Raw genomic sequence first — 23,702 nt, 5'->3', positions numbered from 1 at the left:
CATTATAGTAAAATTATCTTTGCCCGTGGTTTTTTATCCTCTTTGGAGGGGTTTTTCCACGTTAAATTTGTGTGTTCATCTTCTCAATTTCTTCTACTATTTTTACTTGTTTGTTGCTTAATCGGGATGATCCTAACAAGTGGTATCAAAGCTAGTTCAATTTTCATAGATCAGCCCGTTTAGAGATGGCAGCAACAAGGTTTGAAATGAGAAGTTTGATGGTGAGACAAATTTCAATTTGTGGCAAGTTCGGATGATGGCAATTCTAGTTCAAAACGGCTTGAAAAAGGTTGTTACAGGGAAAAAGCCTTAGAATCTAAATCAAACAGAATGGGAAAAGTTTGATGAAAAGGCCTTATCTGCAATCCAGTTGTGCCTCGCGAATACAGTATTGCAGGAGGTATTGATGGAGAAGACCTCATTCTCCTTGTGGAAAAGGTTAGAAACTCTTTATGCGACTAAGTCTCTGGCTAACCGTTTAGTGTTGAAACAACGTCTATTTACGTTTCGCATGAACGAATGTGAGCTTCTTAAAGATCACATCAGTCAATTCATTACTCTTTTAAATGATTTAAAAAACGTTCAGGTTCATATTGATGATGAAGATCAAGCTATGCTATTATTGTGCTCTTTACCCTCTTCATACAAGTCTTTTAGGGAGACCTTGATTTATGGCAGAGACAAACTCTCGTTCGAAGATGTGAAGGGTCATTTGTTGAGTAGAGACAAACTCGAAAATGAGTTTGGTTTGAATAGCAAAGCAGATAGGCAAGCTTCCGTTTTGGTAGCATCAAAGAAACGAGACAAAAGGTGTCGCTATTGTAAAAAGTTAGGTCACGTCAAAGCATATTATTTTAAATTGCGAAATAAAAAAGCTTCTGAGAGTAATGAGGAAGATGTAGTTGGTGCTAATTTGGTCGATGAAGGTGGTGATGATTTCTTATTAGTGTCAACGAGCGACAACTACAAGCTTAAGTCTGAGTGGATCCTAGATTCAGGATGTTCTTTCCACATGTGTCCCAATAGAGAATGGTTCTCCACATACAGTTCAGTTGAAGGTGGAGTTGTGAACATGGGAAACAATTCATCTAGTAAGATAATCGGTATTGGTACTGTTAAAAGTAGGATACATGATGGGACGATTAGGACACTCTCAGATGTCAGTTATGTACCTGATTTACGAAAGAATCTCATCTCCTTGAGTATTTTAGACTTGAAAGGATGTAGAATCAACATCGAGTCGAGCGACATTAAAGTATCTCGTGGAGCTCTCGTTTTATTAAAAGGTAAAAGAACTGGCAGTCTTTATATTCTGGAAGGTTCTACAGTGACCGGTGAAATCGAACGTCCCTCGTCCGTTACGGAGTCAAAGTCAACTCGTTTGGAGCGGTGGCAACTGGGTCATAGGAGGGAAAAAGGTATGACCGTTTCGTTGAAAAGAGGTTCTCTTTTGGATGCATGTTTTAAAAATTTAGGGCACTGTGTTCGTGAAAATCAGACCCGGGTTAGTATTGATTTGGCAGTGCATAAGTCGAAGGCTAGAAGCCTTCCAGCTTTAAAGCATAGATTCGACTCAGTTAATTCCCTGCATAGTTCAAGATAGGCCCGTGGCGGGTTTTGGCAAAGATGGCATTGAAAGAATTCGTTTCAATGTGGAGATTGGTAGAGTTGTGTCACCCAAATTCTAAGAGATTGCTTGCAAGTCAAGTTAAACAAAAATATATTTTCTTTCTAGAAGATTTAGTATTTATTAGTATAATATATTTAGCGTTTATTAGTATAGTTTATTTAACTTACTAATTTAGCCTATAAATAGGCTCTTTTACAATATTAGAAATAATACCCATTAGATTAGAACTCATAACACATTCAGAGAATTTTTTGTTTACGTTTTGAGAGTTATTTGTTTTTTGGGTTTTTGAGGTTTAGTTTTTATCTCCATCTTTTTTACTCTTCATTCTTTTGCCATTATAGTAAAATTATATTTGCCCGTGGTTTTTTATCCTCTTTGAAGGGGTTTTCCATATTAAATTTGTGTGTTCATCTTCTCAATTTCTTCTGCTATTTTTACTTGCCTGTTGCTTAATTGGGACGATCCTAACACCTTATAATCCGACTCTCTCAACTCTCATCTTCTTTATAACATAGGCTTTGGGTGTATGTTTCTTGGACTCAGCTCAAACAATGAATAATGAAAATGGTCAAAATAGTGGGTCATCATCATCATCATCTCCTCAAGCTCCTTCTTCGATTCCAATGTCGACGCCTCCAAACACCGTTAGGTATACAATGAATAATCAAACTAATTTCTTCTTATGTCGGCACTGCAGAAACCACATCAGCTGCGGGACCAACATCATTCAACATGTATCACTTATCCCTCTTTGTATATATACATATATCAAGATTCTTGTTTTACTACTGGTAGTGGTACTTCAATTCTTGATCGTGTTCTTTGTGGGACTACTTCTTGTAGGTTTAACAGAAAACAGAAAAGCAATTATGTGGTATACGATTATTACATCTATATAACATTATGTGGTGTTCCAAGAATGCTTAGAAACTTTTAAATCAACTTTTCAGGTACCTGGGGTGATGGGGAATGCAATTCTGTGCCACGACGCGTAAGATACCTCTTCATTGAAATACACAATCACCCCAACTACATTTCATTCTGTAATCAAGTACAATACTTACAATTTAGGCTTTGTGCTTCATTGATATTTTCTAGTGTCAAAGTCAACACCGATCCTCTATCGTCTTGTTGGCTTGCCAATGATCTGCCTGTGGTATTTTTCCATTGCAAAGGATGCAACAGAACCCTAGGCCAGGGATTTGTGAGTGTTTTACATTTTCTTTTTTGTATAACTCTGTTTTTTCAGATGATTGTTTACAAACACTATCTGATTGCCCCTTTATTATACGTTTAATGATATTAACAAATATATGTGTATATTATGTATTGCGCGGATACTGTTTTTAGCTCGAGCGCGATCGGATTGACCATGGTATATGCGAAGGAAATTATTTACTTCATCCGTAATTTCTTTTCCTTTTCAAATACAGAATAATATTCTGAAATGACGCTAATACAATGAAACTCGAAAGCTGGTTTTTGAATGAAAGTGGCGGTGGCTGCAGGGACCAGATACTGCTTTGGAATGGAAGCCAGTTGCTTTGTGCTCACACAAATCAGCCAGTCGAAGATGACACAACCCGGTAAGTCAGACTTCATTAAGAATGCAGTTTCTACAACGAAGAAACAGCTGTTGCTGGTTTTGTTTTTCATTTTTGTTTCACTACTTTTTAGTGTTCCCTGAATAGTCATAATAAATAGTGCGAGAATGTTAGTAAAATTGCTGTTGGCGTTAGTGTGATATTGTGCAGATAAAACAAGGATTTTATAGCCAAAACCAACGAATTTGTGAAGGCAAACTAATTCAAGGGAGCATTTTTTATGTGCTCTAAAACATGGTTAATATTTCTTTGGTATATAGTAGGCTCATTTGTACTTATTATGTTTTGGCTTTCTTTCTTATAAAAGTTTAATGTATGGTTGCTCATTTTACCATGCACTATAATGCTATGAGTGCATTTTGTGTTTTGGTATAAGATCTACCTATGGCTGTTAAGAGTATAAGGAAGTCCTTAGTTGTTGGACTGGTTTGTTAGTCTGTTACACCTAGATTGTTATACTGTTAGTAAGGTTGTTAGCAACAATTAACTCATACAATGTTTATAAATATTTGTAGTGATGTACAGTAAAGAAATGAAGAAAGATTTTATAGTTTCTCAGTTTATTTTTTGTTTACCTTTGTATTTTGCTGAGTAATTTTCATGGTATCAGTCGCTTGATTCTTTTAGACCTGTCCTCTTGTGCTTTAATGGCTACCAATGCTTCTAGTGATTCCACCACTGCGCCGCCTTGTTCTTCTACGTTTACCAAAAATCAGTTGGTTCAAACATTTTCCCGACATGAAACTGTAAAGCTTGATGATAACACGTTTGTGTAGTGGAGGCAATACATTCGTTTCATCACCGATGGTTACAACTTGACTGGTTTTCTTGATGGCACAGTAACTACTCCACTGAGGTTCGTGCAGTCGTCGAATGGATCCTTGGTGGCAAATCTGGAATCCTTAGCCTATGTTCAATAGGATAAATTACTTACCTCGTGGCTTCTTTCTACTTTTTCTCCTTCTGTTTTATCTAGTTTTGCAGATATAAAAACAGCGAACGATGTTTGGATCACTGCTACTCGATTGTTTACGCTGTCTCTGGCGCAAAACTCTCTCAGATTTGTCATGATCTTCATTCGATCAAGAAGGGAGAGATGTTGATTAAAGAGTATGTTGTGAAGATTCAGAACAAATGTGCTTTAATAGATGCAGCTAGATCTCGGATCTCTGAAATGGAGAAGGTTGAAATCGTTCTAGCCGGGCTATCTTAGGAATATGACGCTGTTTTTACTTTTGCATTATTTTCGTCTGAATCGCTACCGTTTCAGCGTTTTTTGGATGTTTTGTTGGAGTTTGAGAGCCGGCAAGTTCGAGCGGTTCAAGAGGCGTCGGTGCATGCTTATTTGGTGGAGGCCTTTTCATCACCAATGGTTGTTGACTCTGGGCGCGGGGGTCGACTGCCTGTTAATCGAGTGAGAGGGTTTCGGTCTCGTGTTCAGTGCCAGATATGCAGATGTTTTGGACATCTGGCTTCACGATACTATTACAGTTTCAATCACGAGTATGGTGGTCCGGCGTCGGGTGTGAGAGTTTCAACAAGGATGGTTGACCATGGTTCGGGTGTGTTAATAGTAGACGGTTCTGCACTGTATGTTGCTTCGGTGAAGGTTTCTACTTGATGGCGTCATAGCCGAATTCATGGTGGGATAGTTCGTCATTTTCTACTGCGCTGTAGCCTAGGGTTGCTCAATGTTTTGAGGATTTTGACAACAAGGCTGGTGTGGGTTGTACGTTTGGGCCATCTGTTGGGCCTACTGTTAGGTTGCTTGGACGTTCAGCTGGGTTTGCTGCAGGTTATGGTGCAAGCTGTAGTGGATCCACTAGGCCAATGGTTGGGCCTTACAGTGATGTTGGTCCTTCCGCGTCAGTTGGGTCGTATCCACACGCAGCAGGCCATCATTTTAATTCATCATTTGTAGGCCATGGTTCTGAGGGCCATTTTAATGCTGTTGGTCAAAATCAACCAAATTCAAATTGTGTTCAATTTACAGGGACTGTTGGTGACAAGTCTAGGCCGGGTTATGGGTCTCACATTCCATGGAGGACAAAACCACGTGCCCGTGTTTTTCCTGTTACAATGCTAGCAGGTGTAGGTTTGCCTCGTATTCCCAATATTAACATGTCTGATGCTTCGAATTCCAATGGCTCCAATGTTGATGCAACTAATTTTGGTGATGATTCCTATATTCATATGCCTATAGGGATGTCATCCTGCTATCCAGATTCAGGGGCTACACATCACGTTTTTCGAAAGGCCTCTGCTTTGAATGAATCTACTCCGTACTCAGGTATATCTCCTCTTTTTATGGGTGATGGGACTCCCACCAAGATATCAAGTGTTTGTCATTCTGTTTTGCCCACAAAAAATAAATTACTTTACTTGTCTAATGTTCTTTGTGTGCTGACTTTACGGAAGAATCTTCTGTCTGTTTCTAAGTTTGCTACGAAAAATAATGTGTTTTTTTGAATTTCATTCATCTTACTGTGTTATTAAGGACATCAAGACTCAGGAAATTTTACTACGGGCCACATTCGTGATGGTCTCTATCAGTTCTCACTAACTGCTTGTGTTCATCCTGTAATGGCTTCTCCTATTGCCGATTCTGCACTTCTGTCTTCCTCTAAAGAATGTAATACTTTTACGTTGTGGCACCGAAGACTTGGTCATCCCTCAGTTCCTGTGGTTAAGTCTATTTTAGATAAATGTCAAGTTGTATTAAATAATTCTAGTCTTACAAGTGTGTGCGTTGTATGTCAGAAAGGGAAATTTCATAAATTGTCGTTTTCTCCCTCTACTATTGAATATAATGAACCGTTTGTTTAGTTGTTTCCGATTTATGGGGACCTGCATCTGTTGCTTCTGGTGTTCAATGGTATTATGTGTCCTTAATTGATATGTGCACTCGTTATACTTGGATCTATTTTATACAGCGTAAGTCTCAAGCTATTGATTGCTTTCTTCAGTTTTAGCGGTTTATTAAAAATCAAATTGGGCGAGATATTAAACAATTCCAGAGTAATTGGGGTGGAGAGTATCGTGCTTTCAAATCGGTTCTGGCAGAACATGGCATCATTCATCAACTTTCATGTCTACATACATCTGAACAGAATGGTGTGGTAGAACGCAAACATCGATACATTGTTGATATGGGCCTTACTTTATTGGCACAAGCTAATCTTTCCATGAGTTTGTGGGGTTATACGTTTTGTTGTGCAGTCCATCTTATTAATCATCTTCCCACTTCTGTTCTAAAATGGAAGTCTCCCTTCTCTATTCTTTATGGCAAAGATCCCATGTATGATCATCTACGAGTATTTAGATGTTGTTTCCCGTATTTACAGTCATTTTAGTCTCATAACCTGGATTTTCAGTCTCAGCCTTGTACGTTCTTGGGGTATAGTTCTCAATATAAAGAGTATTAATGTCTCACTTTTGATGGGAAAGTTATTTTATCTCATCATGTTGTGTTTGATGAAAATCGTTTTCTATTTCCTAAGACTATTGCAGAATCATTGTTCAGTTCATATGACTCTACATATGTGCCTATTGTAAATAGTAGAGTTGTTATTTTTTCACAGCAGGAGTTAGGCTTGTCATCTATTTTGACTTCATCTACAACTCCGTCTATTTCAGTTTTTTATTCAGACAATTCAAGATCTTTACCTATTGCTCTTCAGCCATCCAATGTCTTTGATATTTCTCCATCTGGCTCTCCGTTTGCAAATTCGTCTGTGCCTCCGAGCAACACACATTCCATGGTTACTCATTCGAAAGCTGGGATTTTCAAACCTAAAACATTTTCTGTTGAAGCTTTCGATTATGAACCTCACGAAATTAATGAAACTTTTGCCAGTACGAAATGGCGTCAGGCTGCTCAAGCTGAATATGATGCTATTCTTCAAAAATCTACTTGGGAGCTCGTTTCCTTACCATATGATAGGAAGGTTATTGGTTGTAAGTGGATATTTAAGATTAAGAGAAATCCTGATGGGACTATTGCTGTCGAAAGGCCCGTCTAGTAGCAAAAGGCAGTTATCAAATTCCTGGGTGTGATTTTAAGGAGACATTTAGCCCTATGGTCAAACCTGCTACTATTCGAGTCATATTGGCTCTTGTTGTCTCTAAATGGTGGCGACTTCGTCAAGTTGATGTTAATAATGCCATTTTAAATGGAGATCTTACTGATGAAGTGTTTATGCAACAACCTCTAGGATATGTTCAATATGGTCCTCATGGTGAGCAATTAGTGTGTCGTTTGACTAAAACCTTATATGGTCTTCGTCAAGCTCTACGTGCCTAGTTCGATAAATTGAAAAGATTTTTTCTTTCTGCTGGTTTTATCTTGTCTAAATCTCATGCTTCTTTATTTGTTCATGCTACATCTACTTCCATTTTGTATGTTTTGGTTTACGTGGATGATATTATTGTTACTAGAAGTTTGTCCAACGATATTGATGGTTTTATACAATAACTACATAGTGAATTTTCACTTAATGGCATGGGTGATCTCCATTATTTTCTTGGAGTTGAGGTTACATGATCCTCTAATGGCAGTCTTCATTTATGTCAGCGCAAGTACATTCGAGAGATTCTTGCTAAAAGTGGCTTAGTTAATGCAAAAAGTGTTCACACACCTATAGTCAGTTCTTCAGTATTATCAAAGGAATGAGGAGATCGTCTGAGTGATCCCACTGAATACAGGAGTCTTGCTGGGGCTTTACAATATATAGTTTTGACTCCACCTGATATTGCCTATGTTGTAAATCGAGTGTGTCAATTCATGCATGCTCCGACTACCGTGCATATAGTTGCGTTAAAACGAATTTTACGTTATCTACATGACACTGTTGATTTTGGAATAGTTTTTCGTTCTTCTGATAGGTTGTCCTCAGTGGGATAGGCCGATGCCAACTAAGGGTTAGATTTTGACGATCGACGGTCAACGACAGGGTATTGTGTGTATTTTGGGTGTGAACTTGTCTCACGGTCATCAAAGAAACAACAAGTAGTGTCTCGGTCTACAGCTGAGGCTGAATATAGGAGTCTTGCTGCTGCCACCAGTGATGTTACTTTGTTAGTCTCGTTGTTACAAGAACTCCAATTGAAGTCTGCTGATCTACCTGCCATTTGGTGTGACAATTCAAGTGCAGTCGCTGTTGCGACCAATCCTGTTCTTCACTCTAAGTTCAAACATGTGGAGCTCGATCTTTTCTTTGTTCATGAAAAAATTGCAAATGGGTCACTTGTTGTTGGTGAAGTTCCGGCTTGTGATCAGGTGTCTGACATTTTCACCAAACCACTGTCTGCTTCGTCTTTTGTGCGCTTTCAAAATTGTCTTCAAATCTTACCGATAGAGAAGTTGGGAGAATGCTAAGAGTATAAGGAAGGCCTTAGTTGTTGGACTGGTTTGTTAATCTGTTACACTCAGATTGTTATACTGTTAGTAAGGTTGTTAGCAGCAGTTAACTCATACAATGTTTATATATATTTGTAGTGATATACAGTAAAGAAATGAAGAAAGATTTTACAGTTTCTTAGTTTATTTTTTGTTTACCTTTGTATTCTGCTGAGTACTTTTCAACGGCTATCACCATAATTCTCTTGATCACTAATGATGATGTTATTTGTTGATTTTTTTCACTTCCATTTGCAGTTGTTTGGGCAGCCACAGTGGTTGACTAGGCATGTCACATTCTGAAATTCGTATTAAATAATGATAAATCTTTAGCAAGAATGAGCATGTTGGTTTAGTAATAGGCTTTAAATTACCCCTTTCATTCACAAATATTTCTTTTTCTTTTTTAAGCAGTGTCAGCCACCTCTGTCAGATATCAAATTTCAGTTTGACAACTCTGTAAAATTTGATCAAGTTGATTATCCTGGGATAAGAAAAGAATTATCTGATTTACCTGGTAAGTCATCAGTTTTTTTTTTTAGTTGATTAAATTAATTAAGTGAAAAGTTTTCTCCTCTTTTCTCTCCTTTCCCACTGTGCCGTCCCTCTTCTTTCTTTCCGTCTGCTCTTTGGGTCTTTTTTTCTTTTTTTTTTCTTTTCTCCTCCTCTGAGCAGCCGCCACCTTTGTCCACCATTATTGTCGCCCTAAAGCTAGTTTGTGCCATTTTTCTCTTCCCTTCTTTAGTTACCGTGGCTGCCACGTTTTTTCACCATTATTCTCTTCCCTTTTGGTCTGTTTTGCTACTGCCATTATCATCAAATTGCAGCCCCATTGCTGTTTTTTCTCCCCTCCTCCCATTGCCGCATATTAAGCCTCTGTTATTGTCGCAATTTCTCCTAGTTTCGCCACCTCTGTAAGTTTTTTTTCCATCTATTTTCTTTTCCGTTTCGCTGCTGGTTTTTTGTGTTTTCCTACCCTTGGCCGAACTTCTTTAGCCAATGTGGTGGTTATTCGGATCATTACTTGTCTAGCATTCGTTATAGAGTTGAACGGGGTAAAGCGTATGTGCCGAAACAATCAAGATCTAAAGTTGTTTCTCCTTCTTTTATTTTCTGATTTGACTGGTTATTTTTGATGCCTTAGCCGAATTTCCTATTGATCTTGTTACTATTTTCGTTGAAGGGATGAATTTGGACATTCCGGATCAGCAGTGACATTAGAAGCTGTTCGTAGCTCTATTGTTAGCCGAAATAAAGTAGGTAGGAAATCCGAATTCAGATCTAAGTGGACACTATAATTTCTCCTATTATGTCGAACCTTATATGGGTGATTAAGGGGCTGATTTTTGGTGTTTAATCTCTGATAGGTACAGATTTAAATTGTATCTAGTTAGGTCTAAAGCACAGGAGCTACTGAAAAGCGGTACAGTTTGGTTTTGCATTAATCAGGTGTGGGTTCTGACTAAGTTTAAATCACGTAAATTTAAATTTATAAGTTTAAAAAATATTATTTGCTTGATGATTTAGTTTGGAGCCGAATGGTCCAATTGCTAAAAAGTGGGGTGCCAAGTCAGGTATGCAATTAATTAAAAGTTGACTGTTAAGTGTCCGTTTGGATTATATTTTTTTTCGACATTTATTACATTAGTGACACTTAAACCCTTGGTATAGGAACTCGTACCTATTTCGACAGTCAAATTTTATGTTGGTAAAACTGTATATTAATGTTACTCCATAATTGGTAAATATTCGGAACTATTAAATATAAATTTTTAGGATAAATATAACAATAAATTGAAATATAGAGTAGTAAGATTGAATCCACATGGACTTTTTATCTAATTTTGTCTTTTCTTTTGACCAGATTCGTTGTCACGGCCATAGTCGTGCTCACGAATTGTGCGTAGTAGTGCTGAAAAAAATTAAAAAAATAGAGGGTTTAAATTGATTAAGATAATAAAATAAGGAAATATGAAGTGTAATAAAATAAAAATAGATTTGAAAATGCAAAAAAAATTTAAGAAAATAAAATAAATTGGTAAATAAAATATTTTAAAGCTTAGCCTTAACCTTAGTGTACTCCAATCTTGAATCGATCCTTGAAATAAATTTTCCCTTCCAAGCAATAAGTTGGTTATAGCGACCAAGAACGTCCTGATCACTAACTTTTCCTTATGTAGTCAATCTCGGTATGACCTACAAACTGACTTTTGCCAAATTTCTAACTGCGATACACGTGTTCATAATTTAAGATTTCGACAGTCTTGCGATCTAAAAAGCCCAACTAGATTCAATGGCCTCAACCGCGTGAGTCGTTTAAATCTGATCTCTATCTCCATTGACGGAATCCAACTGGCTTTTCCCACCTAGACACGCCAATTTGTTCGTGGGAATTCGAACACAGCATGGCCGATTCGTCTTCCCAATTGTACGCCAAACAACTCCAACCCAACGTACACTTTTTGAATTGAAGCTAAATCAACTTTAAGGGACGAATTTGCACTATCCCATATACTGAAGAGATAGAAAATACTGCGTTGAGAGGTTTTTTGAGCGACTTCGAATCTCACGATTGTTTTGTTGGAGTAATTTCCGGGCTAAAGCTAAAAGGGGTTTAGTTAATCATGGAAAAAGTCATGCTTTGGAAATAGATTTGTGGAATTATGGAAAGTGAGAAGGGTAAGAGCCTTGGAAGATAATTAAACCAAAAGTTTAAAGTAAAGAAAAAAAAAAGAATGAAACAACATAATATTAATAGTAGGAAGGTGGCGCAGGAAGGGAGAAAAAAAATAGAGAATTTATTAAATGCCAAAGGCAAAGTATGTGTTCAATTGGTTGTAGCCACTAGGTATTTATATACACTTTTAATGCTAAAATTTAGCTACATTTTTCTTAAATATTATCACTAAATAATTCAAATTTTAAAAAATAAATTTAAACTAGAATTTAAACTAATTACATAATTGTAACAATATAAAAAATCTTTTAATCTTTATCCAGCCACTTTTTAAAAAATTCTTCAACTCTTCAATTTTTATCTAGTAATCTTTGAATCTTCAATCTTTCAATCAAGCCCTCCTCTTTGCTTTTTGTTCCAATTTAACCCCTTTTTGTAAGAGTTTGAATTTAGCACACCAATTTCATTACTGATAAGAAAAATTCAAATTTAATAGCATTTTATCCTATAATTAGCCAAAATAAATGCATTAAAAATATGAATTTCTCTTGCTATCAAATACCTACCTACTTAGCCGATGCTTGTCCTCAAGCATGATATCTACTAAAAATAATTCGTCAATCCCTTTTAAAATAAAAACCCCCTTTCCTAGTCAAGCATACTTCAATTAATTAGGTGAATAAAAAATAAACAATTGCTAAACTCAATTAATAAGCATCTTATAAAATCTCGAACGGTATGTCAAATTCAACTATTTCACTAGATTTAAGCTTAGTCAAACATGCAAAACGATCATACCTAATATATACTTTCATTTATATATTTTATTATTATTTATTTATTTATTTATTTTCAAACATAGTCAAGTCTTTTGACGAGAAGTGAGATGACAATCCAAGCACCTCATCCCGGTTACTCAACTCGACACATTCTCTTCATTTAATCTTTTATTTTTAACGAATTCAAGACATAATCAAACCTTTTGACGCAAAACGAGATGACAACCCAAGCATCTCATCTCTGTTACTCAATTTCACATGTCCCTAATCGATTTATTTTTCCTTTTTCTTAAGGCAGCTCGGTTAGTGGAGTGTTACAAGCTTCAGCTCATCACCAAACCTTTTGACGCGAAATGAGATAACAACCCAAGCACCTCATCCCGGTTATTCAACTTGGTCACATTTCTGAATCTTCACTCTTAACCAAGCTATTAACAAACTTATTTATTTATTTAAACGGGTATTTTCATTAGGCAAGTTCAACAAAACCAATAATTTTCATGAAATATTGACTAAGGCATCACATTTTCAATTCTACAAAATATTCATTGATCAAGCAAGCAATAGATACTTATGATTCACCCACTTATTTAAGTAAACTAAACATAAGAATTAGAAGTTTATTTCCGAAATGAATTAAAAAAAATATTCTTAGCAAAACACATGCAAAAAGAAAGTATGGCATGATCCAAAATTACTCCTACTTAGCCCACATTGCCCTCAATATGCAATTTTAAAACAATAATGAATAAAAGGGTCAAGTGTACTCCCCGTGTATATTCAATGGGTCGGAGGATGGTGGGAGGGATCACTTTGTAGCATGTTGAGAATGTTTGAGATGTTGGCTTCCATTGTTCCAAGGCGAGCTTAAATGCGATGAAGTTGTTCGTCTAAAGTAGAAGGTGGTTGCTCCTCTTGTTCTCTAGTAGCCAGATTGTGTCTTTGTCGAAAGACTTTATTGCTTTGAGCGGTTCGTGTACCTGAAATATAGCGTGAGAAAATGTATTAAACAATATTTTATTTAATTCTCAAATTAAACTAGAAATTAAAATTAAATAAAATAAATAAAGATAAATATGTGTTGCCTCCCATAAAGCGCTTTTATTTAACGTCGTTAGCTCGATGACCTGAGTATTATTTGTTTGGTTCCTTAAGAATCAATTCTTCCATTACACACACTTGAAAGTTCTCATAAAAATATTTCAACCTTTGCTCTTTAACCTTGAAGCATTTTCCAGATTCTTTCATCATCAGTGGATTGAAATGTATTCGAGCTTTTTCGCTTGGGTTTTCTTTTTCCTCTATCTGAATCTTTAAATGTTCCGGTAATGGTTTGAGTTTCAATTCTCGGGCCTATGACATGGAAGGCAAAAGTTTAGTTTGAAAAGGAGACAATTCAAATTCTTTACCTTGACTTTTGGGAAACTGTGGTGCCTTCATGAAAACGATAGTTTCACGAATTAGCTCTTTGAATGTCATTAATTCCTCCAGTTTATCCATTGTATTGAGGTCTAAATTCCTGCAAAGCACAGTTTGTAACTCATCCTCTTCATCATACTCAAAATGAAATTTCGTTAGTGGTTCAATAATATCAACACTAGAAATATTCGACATTGTACTAGGTTGGCCCATCGCCTCATAATATTAAATTTTACCTCCTCATCGTCGAATTCCATAGTTATGGTTCCACTTCGAACATCAATCTTTGTACGCGCGATACTTAGTAATGGTCTCCTGAGTAAAATATCATAAGCATTTTTTGAGTAGTTGTCCTCCATATTGATGATGTAAAAGTCAGCATGAAAAATTAGTTCATTTACCTTTACGAGGACATCTTCCAGCACCTTTTCTAGATATACGCATGACCTATCTTCCAATTGAATAATCAACCCTGTTTCTTTCAAAGAACTTGTGTTTAGCAATTTAAAAATAGATAAAGGCATTACATTAATAGATGCTCCTAAATCACACATGGCTTTATTTATGCAAATATTACCTATTTTGCAGGATATAAAAAACATACATTGGTCCTTACACTTCAGTGAGATTTTCCTTTGTAGCTCCGCAGAAACGTTTTCTCCCACATTCACCCATTTATTTCCTTGGAGCTTCTTTTTGCTGGTACACAATTATTTTAAAAATTTTGCATAGCGTGGAACCTGTTTAATTGCATCAAGTAAAGGAATATTAATTTCTACCTTTCGAAATGTCTCAAGGATTTCTTTTTCCTTTCATTCCTTTTTAACTTGGGCAAGTCTTCCAAGGTATGGGAGAGGTACAACAAATGGTTTATGAGGTGTCAGCTCAGTGGGAGCTGCTGGTTCGACTTTCTATTCAACGTCGTGGTCTCGTGCCAGGCACTAGTTCTGACTCTGTTCCATCTTTTAAGGTCACAACACTTGCATTTTGACGTAGGTTTGGCTTGGTTTAAAATGACAATTTCCTTGGTTCTCTAAATGACTAACCGTAATTGTTAGCTTACTTATTTGCTGATCTAGTTCTTGGAAATGTGCTTTAGTCTTTTGTTAGAACTTTTCGGTGCTAATGGCTAACCTCTCCACTATAGCTTCAAGAGATGACTTTAGAGGTTGATACTGTTGAGGCGGATGTGGTCTTTGTTGATATGATTGATTGTATTGAGGGTTTGACCCATAGCTTAAGTTTGGGTGATCCCTCCACCTGGCATTGTACGTGCTTGAATATGGATCATAACGCATTTGAGGTGTCCTTGGGAAGTTCCTAACGGTGTTTACTTGTGTAGTTCTATCCTCAAGTAAAATCGAGCAATCGGTAGGATAATCAGGCTTAGCACAAATCCCACACAATCAAGCTAGCTTCGTTTGTCCCGCGAGTATATTTTTAACCGCATTAGTAAGTTTGTCAATCTCATTTATACGAAAAGAGTGCTTAGCTCATGAACCCTTCTTGTAGGTTCCATAGGTGGTCGATACTATTGAGAATTTGCAACCATGGTCGAAATTAATTCCCTAGCTTTTTGGGGAGTCATATTCATAAGAGTCCCTCCACTAGCAGCATCAATAATCTTCATTTCCATTAGAAGTAACCCCTCATAGAAATACTATAAGAGTGGCTATTCAGATAGGCCATATTATGGGCAACTTGCGCACAACTTCTTGTATCGCTCCCAATATTCATAGAGTGACTCTAATTCTTTTTGTTGTATTTCGACTATACTCCTTCTTAATTCGACTACTCGAGCCGCTAGGATAAACTTGTCAAGAAACAATCGAGACATATCAATCCAAGTATTAACAGAACCCGAAGGTAAAAAAACAACAGCCATTCTCTAGCAGAGTCAGCTAATGAAAAAGAAAAAGCTCATAGTTTTATTTGATCCCCAATTACTCCTTTTGGTTTCATGCTTAGACAAACCACGTGGAACCCTTTTAAATGAGTATGAGGGTTCTCGTTTTTCAAACTGCGAAAAGTAGGAAATAAATATATTAATCCTGACTTTAACTCGAACGGTATTTCCCTCGCCGGATAAGTTATGCATAGCGATTGTTGTTCATTTAGTGCAATTGCAAATTGGTGTGTAGTTTGATCTGCCATGCCGTCTGAATCTTCAGATGAGTAAATATCTTCGGTGTAAGATCCTTCTTTAAAATCAGGTTGTGGTTGTTTACCGCGCTGAATAGCTTCTTTTCAAAGTGTACGAGCCAACTTTTCTATCTCCGGTTCAAATTCTAAAGTCCCCGATTCTAAGCTAGTCATAAAGAAACAAACAAAAATTAGAAAATTTCACCAATCCCCGGCAACGGTGCCAAAATTTGATGGGCGTCGAAACCACCAAATATAAATTCCTACAAAAAATATAACAATAAATTGAAATATAGAGTAGTAGGGTCGAATCCACAGGGACTAGTTATCTAATTTTGCCTTTTCTTGTGACCAGATTCGTTGTCGCGGCCACAGTCGTGCTCACGACTTGTGCGTAGTAGTACTGAAAAAAATAAAAAAAAATATAGGGTTTAAATTGATTAAGATAATAAAATAAGGAAGTATGAATTGTAATAAAATAAAATAAAATGAAAATAGATTAAAAATGAAAAAATAAATTTAAGAAAATAAAATAAATTGGTAAATAAAATATTTTTAAGCTTAGCCTTAGCCTCGGTGTACTCCAATCTTGAATTGATCCTTGAAATAGATTTTCCCTTCCAAGCAATAAGTTGGTTATAGTGACCAAGAACGTCCCGATCACCAACATTTTCTTATGTAGTCAATCTCGGTACGACCTGCAAACTTACTTTTTCCAAATTTCTAATTGCGATACATGTGTTCACAATTTAAGATTTCGACATCTTTACGATCTGAAAATCCCAACTCGAATCAACGGCCTTAACCGCGTGGGTCGTCTAAATTTGATCTCTATCTCCTTTGACAGAATCCAACTGGCTTTTCCCACCTAGACACACTAATTTGTTTGTGGGAATTCGAACACAGCACGGCCGATTCGTCTTCCCAACTGTATGCCAAACAACTCCAACCCAACGTGTACTTTTTGAATTGAAGCTGAATCAACTTTAAGGGATGAACTTGCACTATCCCATATATCGAAGAGATAGAAATAGTGTATTGAGAGGTTTTTTGAGCGGGTTCGAATCTCACGATTGTTTTGTTGGAGTAATTTCTGGGCTAAAGCTAAAAGGGGTTTAGTTAATCATGAAAAAAGTCATGCTTTGAAAATAGATTTGTGGAAAGTGGGAAGGGTGAGAGCCTTGGAAGATAATTAAACCAAAAGTTGAAAGTAAAGAAAAAAAGAGAGAATGAAACAACATAATAAAAAGGTGACGCAGGATGAGAGAAAAAACAATAGATAATTCATTAAATGGCAAAGACAAAGTGTGTTCTCAATTGGCTGTAGCCACTAGGTATTTATACACACTTTTAATGCTAAAATTTAGCTAGACTTTTCCTAAATATTATCACTAAATAGTCCTAAATATTATCACTAAATAATTCAAATTTTAAAAATCAAATTTAAAATAGAATTTACACTAATTACAAAATTGTAACAATATAAAAAATCTTTCAATCTTTATCCAGCCACTTTTTTAAAAAAATCCTTAACTCTTCAATTTTTATCTAGTCATCTTTGAATCTTCAATCTTTCAATCAAGCCCTCCTCTTTTCTTTTTGTTCCAATTTAGCCCCCTTTTTGTAAGAGTTTGAATTCAGCACAACAATTTCATTCCTGATAAGAAAAATCCAAATTTAATAGCATTTTATCCTAAAATTAGCCAAAAATAAATACATTAAAATATGAATATATTTTGCTATCAGTAAATATCTCGTCGGAATAGCTCTTTAGATTGTCGATATCAGGTTGTTAAACTTATAGTGACGAATATTTCATTTTTAGTGACGCTTTATAAGCCGCCAATATAAGCCAGTTTGTTTGTAGTAGTATTAATTTTATACTTTCAACTGATACAATTAAAAATAAATAAAAGGGGATTTTTTAAGGAAAAATTTAAATTAAGACTAAGAATTGAAGAAAAATAAATTGAAAACATTTTAAAGAAAACGATGATTAAAAATTGAGAGAAAATCAATAAGATGAAGCTCTCATCAAAGTGAAATCTCTATTTGATTCAAGGGTTTGATCATTTTTTACAAATATAAATTTCAATGTTCTTTAATAAATTGGTTATAATTGTTGAAGATCACTAAGCAACCTAATCTCTTTTTATCTTCTCGATAATTAAGACAATCACCATTAATTACTTCCCTTATTGACAAACAATCCTATAATGACCGCTTAGGATCTAATCTATCAATAGCATTAAGAAAAAAAAAGACCCAATTCTAACCAACAAAAACATGATCAAGGTTTATTTAAGTTAGATCGCATGCCCAGACTACATAATCATAAACTACAACATAAACAATTATGCAATTTGTCTCTAGTATTAGAAATCATTCAATCAATTAAACCTTTAATTGAAAAAGCAATCGTTCTAAACTATTAAACATCATTTGAATAGTTAATAAACCTGAACAATTGTAATTAAATCAGAAGACATGCAAATACCAAAAGAACAAAAAAGAAAAGATTAAGAACAATTCAATCTCAGAAACTTTACAAAATCAAACTTTGAATATTATTTAGACTAGAAAGAAAAGTTTAGCAAGCCATAGAATAATAGAGTACTGCCAAAAACAATAAGGTTTCTAGCACTTCCAAGTCTCTCCTAAAATATTGTATTTATAAAGTTTATTTGACCTAAAAGTAAGGTGACAATATTTGCTTAAACTTAAATATTCGAAAAGACAAAATTATTCTTACGTCTAAAGTTAAAATAACATTCAATCATGCATGACACAGACAATGGGGCCATGGCTTGATAGAATGGCATTAGGCTAGCAGTGCATGAGGTGATAAGGTGTGATAGACTGGGCTGGGGTGCTGTTGGTTGGGCTAGACCCACACCGTTGTTGTATGGGGTCGTGGCCCACTCATCTTTACTCAAGCCTCATTTTGAATTGTCCCTTTTCGTTCCCAATGAGTAGTGATATTGCATCCCAAGCTCATACGTAACTAATTAAAGTCACGAAAATAGTCAAAATAATCACTTGTAACTAGCTAATCAAAGTAAATATAGAGAAGAATAACAATGCATGCAAAAAGGACACTTGTAACACTTTAAACCTGACCTAATTCACCGGGTCCGGATCTCAGGTGTTACTACACAAACCGCTTAACAAAAAATTTAAAACAGATGACTGATTTCCTCTTACTTAAACCATTTCTTTTATTCGAAGATTCATACACAGGAAAATAAAGGAAAGTATTTAGAAATAAAATATTACATCATGCTTTTCATTGAATCTTTTACAATATGAACCTACATTAAAGACAGACTATTTAGGGTGAAATCCTAATATGCCACTTTTCCTCTATATGTACAGTAACCCAGTACACTGCTTTTATGGCATAATACTGGCGTCGTCCCTCCAAGCGCAACCCTTATCATCATTACCTGAAGCATAAACATAACATTTGTAAATTCAAGAGAACTTATTGAAAGTTAATATAGAGTACCTTAGCAGATACTTTTATAATATTTGGAGAACATTTGTACTAGCTACCCTTCTTAATCACTTACTTCTGTTTTGGGCAGATACTATCATCGTTCCAAGCTTACACTTACACGCCAACTACCTTACTCTTAGCATACCAGTTCTCTATTGACTACTTGATTGACTTGCAATCCTTCCAAATATTACTTTAATCTCTTCATTCTCTTAAGATCACAAAAGTACTTTTCAAAAGAATATACCATCAGAGCCCACTTTATACATACCATCTCTTCACATATACACTTATTCTAAGACAGTTGTTTACGAATACTGTTTATTGATAGGTTCTTTTCACATTAGGTGGATTCTCGAAAAGAGTTGCATATCATCAACTTACCAAATCAAAAAATTACCTAAATCATTTAAAATCATTACCCATATCTTTGTTATAAAACACAAATCTACCCAAGATAACAAAACAACTCGGATTCCACGAAATTTCAGAGTAAGACATACTGCTACTTAGATATGGCGGATACTAGGGATTTAGATTTCAGCCCTATGTTACACAAATGAACTCAAATTTCCAATTTCTTATGTCTTTCATAATTACAAATACACCCATATTAAAAAAAAAACCAAATTACCATGGAAAATACCCTTTTTGAACATACAGATTCAAACTTCTTTTTAAGAACTTCCCTTAAAACTTATTCAATTATACCACAATCTAACTCAACCAAATTAACTTCAGATGTATCAAAACCTTACCAAAGTTATACCCATCACAGAATGCTTAGAATTTATCCATAACCTACCACAAGGACAGATAATCACATTTCGCCATATAGGCTTAGCAGAGTATTCCACAAGGGTCAAACAAAATACGCCACAAGGGAAAGATACATACTCATGTGTTTATTGTCCCGACAGACTGTTACAGAAGGTGTCATACGTTTCTTCCTCATGAACTTATACATACATTTCATGTATCGTGATCCAGTTTGATCTACATATTATTGAAGGCTACACCATGAACATTTATATAACTATATATTGCCATTGGTTTTAACCATTCATTTACACACTTTCATGTATTGTGATTTGCCAATCCAGTCTTCATCTTACTGGAGGCTACACCATGACTGTTTTCATATCATACGATGCCATGAGTCTCAACCTCAATGTCATACACTTGTTTTCGTATTGTGATCTGTCAATCTGGTTAGCAATATAATTGCCCTACCAGAAGCACCATAGAAGAGCATTTACATAGCATTCACTTACCTGGATTTTTTCACACATCTGATTGATTCATACTTTTCTATATCAAGATATACTTGCATACTTACCCAACAACAATCTATTCTAACAAAGCGTCATTCATATCATCATAACACGCATGTCATTTTTTTACACTATACTTCTCATGTTTACCAATTAGTAGAAATATCGTTTACATTTATTTATACTTCTATTTGAACAGTACACATACAAGAGTCAGAATAGGGACTCACCTGACACTTACTACTGTAGTTTGAACCTCCAAACCTAGACATCCTTCTTGAACCAATAGCAACAACTGTTTACAGAACATAGGGTCACCATTAAAAACTCATTTATATACAAATTACTATCATCTTATTCACTGGTAACCCCCATACAAAGTATTGTACTTAAAACTTACTGTTCATATAACACTCATAGACTTACTCTTTCGGAACTGAACATGCAGAGCTATAATACTTACTTGGAGATGGAATGACCACTAATTAAATCAAGAATCTTAGCTTTCATCCTATGAGGAAGAGATACAATTGTATTTAAGAAAATAATCAAAGAGTAATATTTTGAAGAAAGAAGAACCTCCTTTCAAAACCCTTCTCACACATATATCTAACTAAATCTCATTTAGTGGAACTTAATAAGTGTCACTTAATTCAAAATTTTCCCTTCTTAATGTTCTACAGATTTCGAGAGGAACATAAATGAGAATCTTGCATAATGGATATTAGACTAGTAGAACCAGTTGGTTCCTAACCAGGTTACTTTACAACCTAACTAGCACAGTACCCAGACAAACAAGGCATACTATACATTTGGTGACAACTCATGCTATAATTACTTTTTCGCTTAGCATAATCTTTTTCTTTAAATAGCAGAATAACCTGAAGTAGAATTTTCACTTACTTACATGGCGGTTACTATACACCCACACGTATACGCCATAAGAAGCAATTGTGCAAGCTACACTTCGTCAAATAGATAATTTTACTACTACACGCCTTAATCTCAGATCCGTCAGACTTGGGGCGTGACAACACTAAATGCACAAATAAAGCTAAAACATGATATTCCACTCAAAGAACAAGAAAAAGTAAAATAATAGGGGAAAAAATATACAAATTATGACTACTTATTAAACCCTCACACTTAACATTTTTCTTGCCTTCAACCAAAATAAATTATTATGCTCGTGCAATCCTAAAAATCCCCTAACTTGAATAATTGGTTGACAATATCCCTACACATCAATGGACAAATAAACATGGTTCATGAATGCAATCAAAATTCAACATGCTAATAGAAGTATAGAAGCCACAATAACTTATACACCTAAGTAAATAAAAAAAACCAATAAATTCATGTGTAAGTAGGATCAATTGCTCATTCCATCAATTTACAAAACAAAAGTAGTTCTACAACAATCAAGAAAACATAATCAAGTTTGAACAAACCTTTTGAGGTCACTTAGGTATTTGAGGTTTAATTTATAAGAAAACTTTGGTTTCTTTGTAACACCCCACGCCTGAACCGATCACCGATTCTGAGCAATGGGATGTCGCATTCGTTGCCGAAGCAACTATTGACAAAAAATCATAATAAAATCATCATACATGCATTTAACAACAATACAAAGCTGAATATAAAAAACATTCTTTCTTAGGTTTTAATAAAAACATACAAAAGTTTTAATTCAACCCAAGATCAAATAGGGACCTTTTTGAAACATTTTTAATTTTAGATCAAACACATATTAAATACATTATTCAAATGTTTAAGCATATCATAAACATCTATATATTATAATACAAAAAGAAATTCAAGCCTTAATCAAGCTTACGAAAGCTCTTTTGTAGATCCAAGCATGACCAAGTACCAAATTGCAACGTTTTCAAAGTTTCCTTAATTGGTATCCAGACCCCCTGAAGGTGCTGATACCAAATTTAGCTTCGATGTTTAATAAAATCAAATTAAATCAAATGGTATTGATACTAAGCTTGAAGTACTGATACTTTCCTTTAGGTATCGATACTTTTATTTGGTATCGATATTATTTTAGCATTCTGTTTGTTTGAAAAAGTAATTGAAAATACTAGGTATCGATACCTTTACTAGGGTATTGATACCATAGTGCCAAAATGTCAAAATCTAGCTTTTGGTTTGTTTTCATGTCAAAAACCAAATTTGGTTTAAACGGTGCCTTAAGCACCAAACAAAACTTGCGTATAACACTCCAAAATATATACCAAGCATTGCATAAACCATTATCAGTTCAATACATCTCATAGTGGCACCAAAATCACTCCAATTTAACTTATACAAATCAAATTCCTCAACTATAAACTTAACCATTTCATACCATCATTCAGCCTACTTTATCTATTTGAATATACCTTTGTTGGAGGACTTCCTCAATTGGTTCTTGTTGTAGGGTTTCTTCTAAAATTTCTGACAAGTGAGGCGACGCCTCCACACTTACCTCACTAGAGTTGGAGATTTCATCAATAACGCTCAATACTTCACTCAATTCTCTAACCTTTATCTCTTGTCAAAAATCGACCTTCAAGTCATTCTATTCAACAACCATATAGGAGGGCCCCTCAACTTCAATAGTGTCTGACTCGACACACTCGTCCACCATAACACTTTTTCTAACTCGACGTCGGATGGCTTCTAACACAAGATCCAACTGACTCTGGATGATTTCCAAATTTTCCTGGCACTTAGACATGACATTCTCAAATGCGCTACCCTGAATGGTTAAGTAGTGATCTTTATCAGGCTCTTCCCATCCTTGGTTGTCGCTATCTACTGCATAAGCATAACCATGAGAATCATAAAAGGGGTTATACCATTTCATCCCATGGTAGCCCTCATACTCCCAACTAAGTGTTGAAGTACCATTTGCATTAGACACGAATGGCCTTTGGACCACCTATAATCATTTTTAGACATGACTATCAATCAATAATTAACAAGAAAAAATCATGAAGACTATAAAAAAAGTTGTATCTATAGACTTAATTTTTGCTAATTATCTCTCTAACAAGCACGCAATATAAAACATCACTAAATCTTGCACTGACTCCTCAGTAGCAGCACCAACAACTTGACCTCCTTTTCTTGTCCTAATGAACGAAGAGAGAAATCAAAACTAAAACAAATATAACTATCACAACTTATTACAAGTGTGACATGTCAGTTGTAATATTTGAAGTGTTACAATGGAACTCTAGAGTATTCTAAGGATCAAACCCAAGAGAGTCAGCGATTTAGTGAT

At 35.3% G+C, this 23,702-nt stretch overlaps 1 protein-coding gene and 1 pseudogene across 2 annotated transcripts; both read left to right on the top strand.

Annotated features, from left to right (window-relative positions):
* The window catches only part of LOC107949969 (chitinase 2-like), an 80,241-nt pseudogene that overhangs the window by 46,866 nt on the left and 9,673 nt on the right, over window positions 1-23,702 (top strand).
* On the top strand, window positions 3,137-6,079 carry LOC121215557 (uncharacterized). Of its 2 annotated transcripts, XM_041090339.1 has the most exons (3): window positions 3,137-5,326; window positions 5,441-5,527; window positions 5,735-6,079. In XM_041090339.1, the coding sequence occupies exons 1-3, from the start codon at window positions 5,068-5,070 to the stop codon at window positions 6,061-6,063; spliced, it is 675 nt and encodes a 224-aa protein (XP_040946273.1). In that variant the 5' UTR covers window positions 3,137-5,067; the 3' UTR covers window positions 6,064-6,079. The 2 variants fall into 2 exon arrangements, with proteins under 2 accessions (XP_040946273.1, XP_040946272.1); XM_041090338.1 differs by having other exon boundaries at window positions 3,137-5,527.

The sequence above is a fragment of the Gossypium hirsutum genome, chromosome D03, assembly GCF_007990345.1.
Source record: "Gossypium hirsutum isolate 1008001.06 chromosome D03, Gossypium_hirsutum_v2.1, whole genome shotgun sequence".
Taxonomy (NCBI): Eukaryota; Viridiplantae; Streptophyta; class Magnoliopsida; order Malvales; family Malvaceae; genus Gossypium; species Gossypium hirsutum.
Note: the sequence above shows the minus strand (reverse complement) of the source record. Positions and strands in the feature narration are given on the sequence as shown.

Bases quoted from the DNA above. Each gene is read 5' to 3' on its own strand.
- LOC121215557 (XM_041090338.1), top strand. From the start codon at position 5,068: ATGGTTGGGCCTTACAGTGATGTTGGTCCTTCCGCGTCAGTTGGGTCG. The intron at 5,528-5,734 runs GTATATCTCCTC...TGTGTTATTAAG, and splicing joins TGAATCTACTCCGTACTCAG to GACATCAAGACTCAGGAAAT.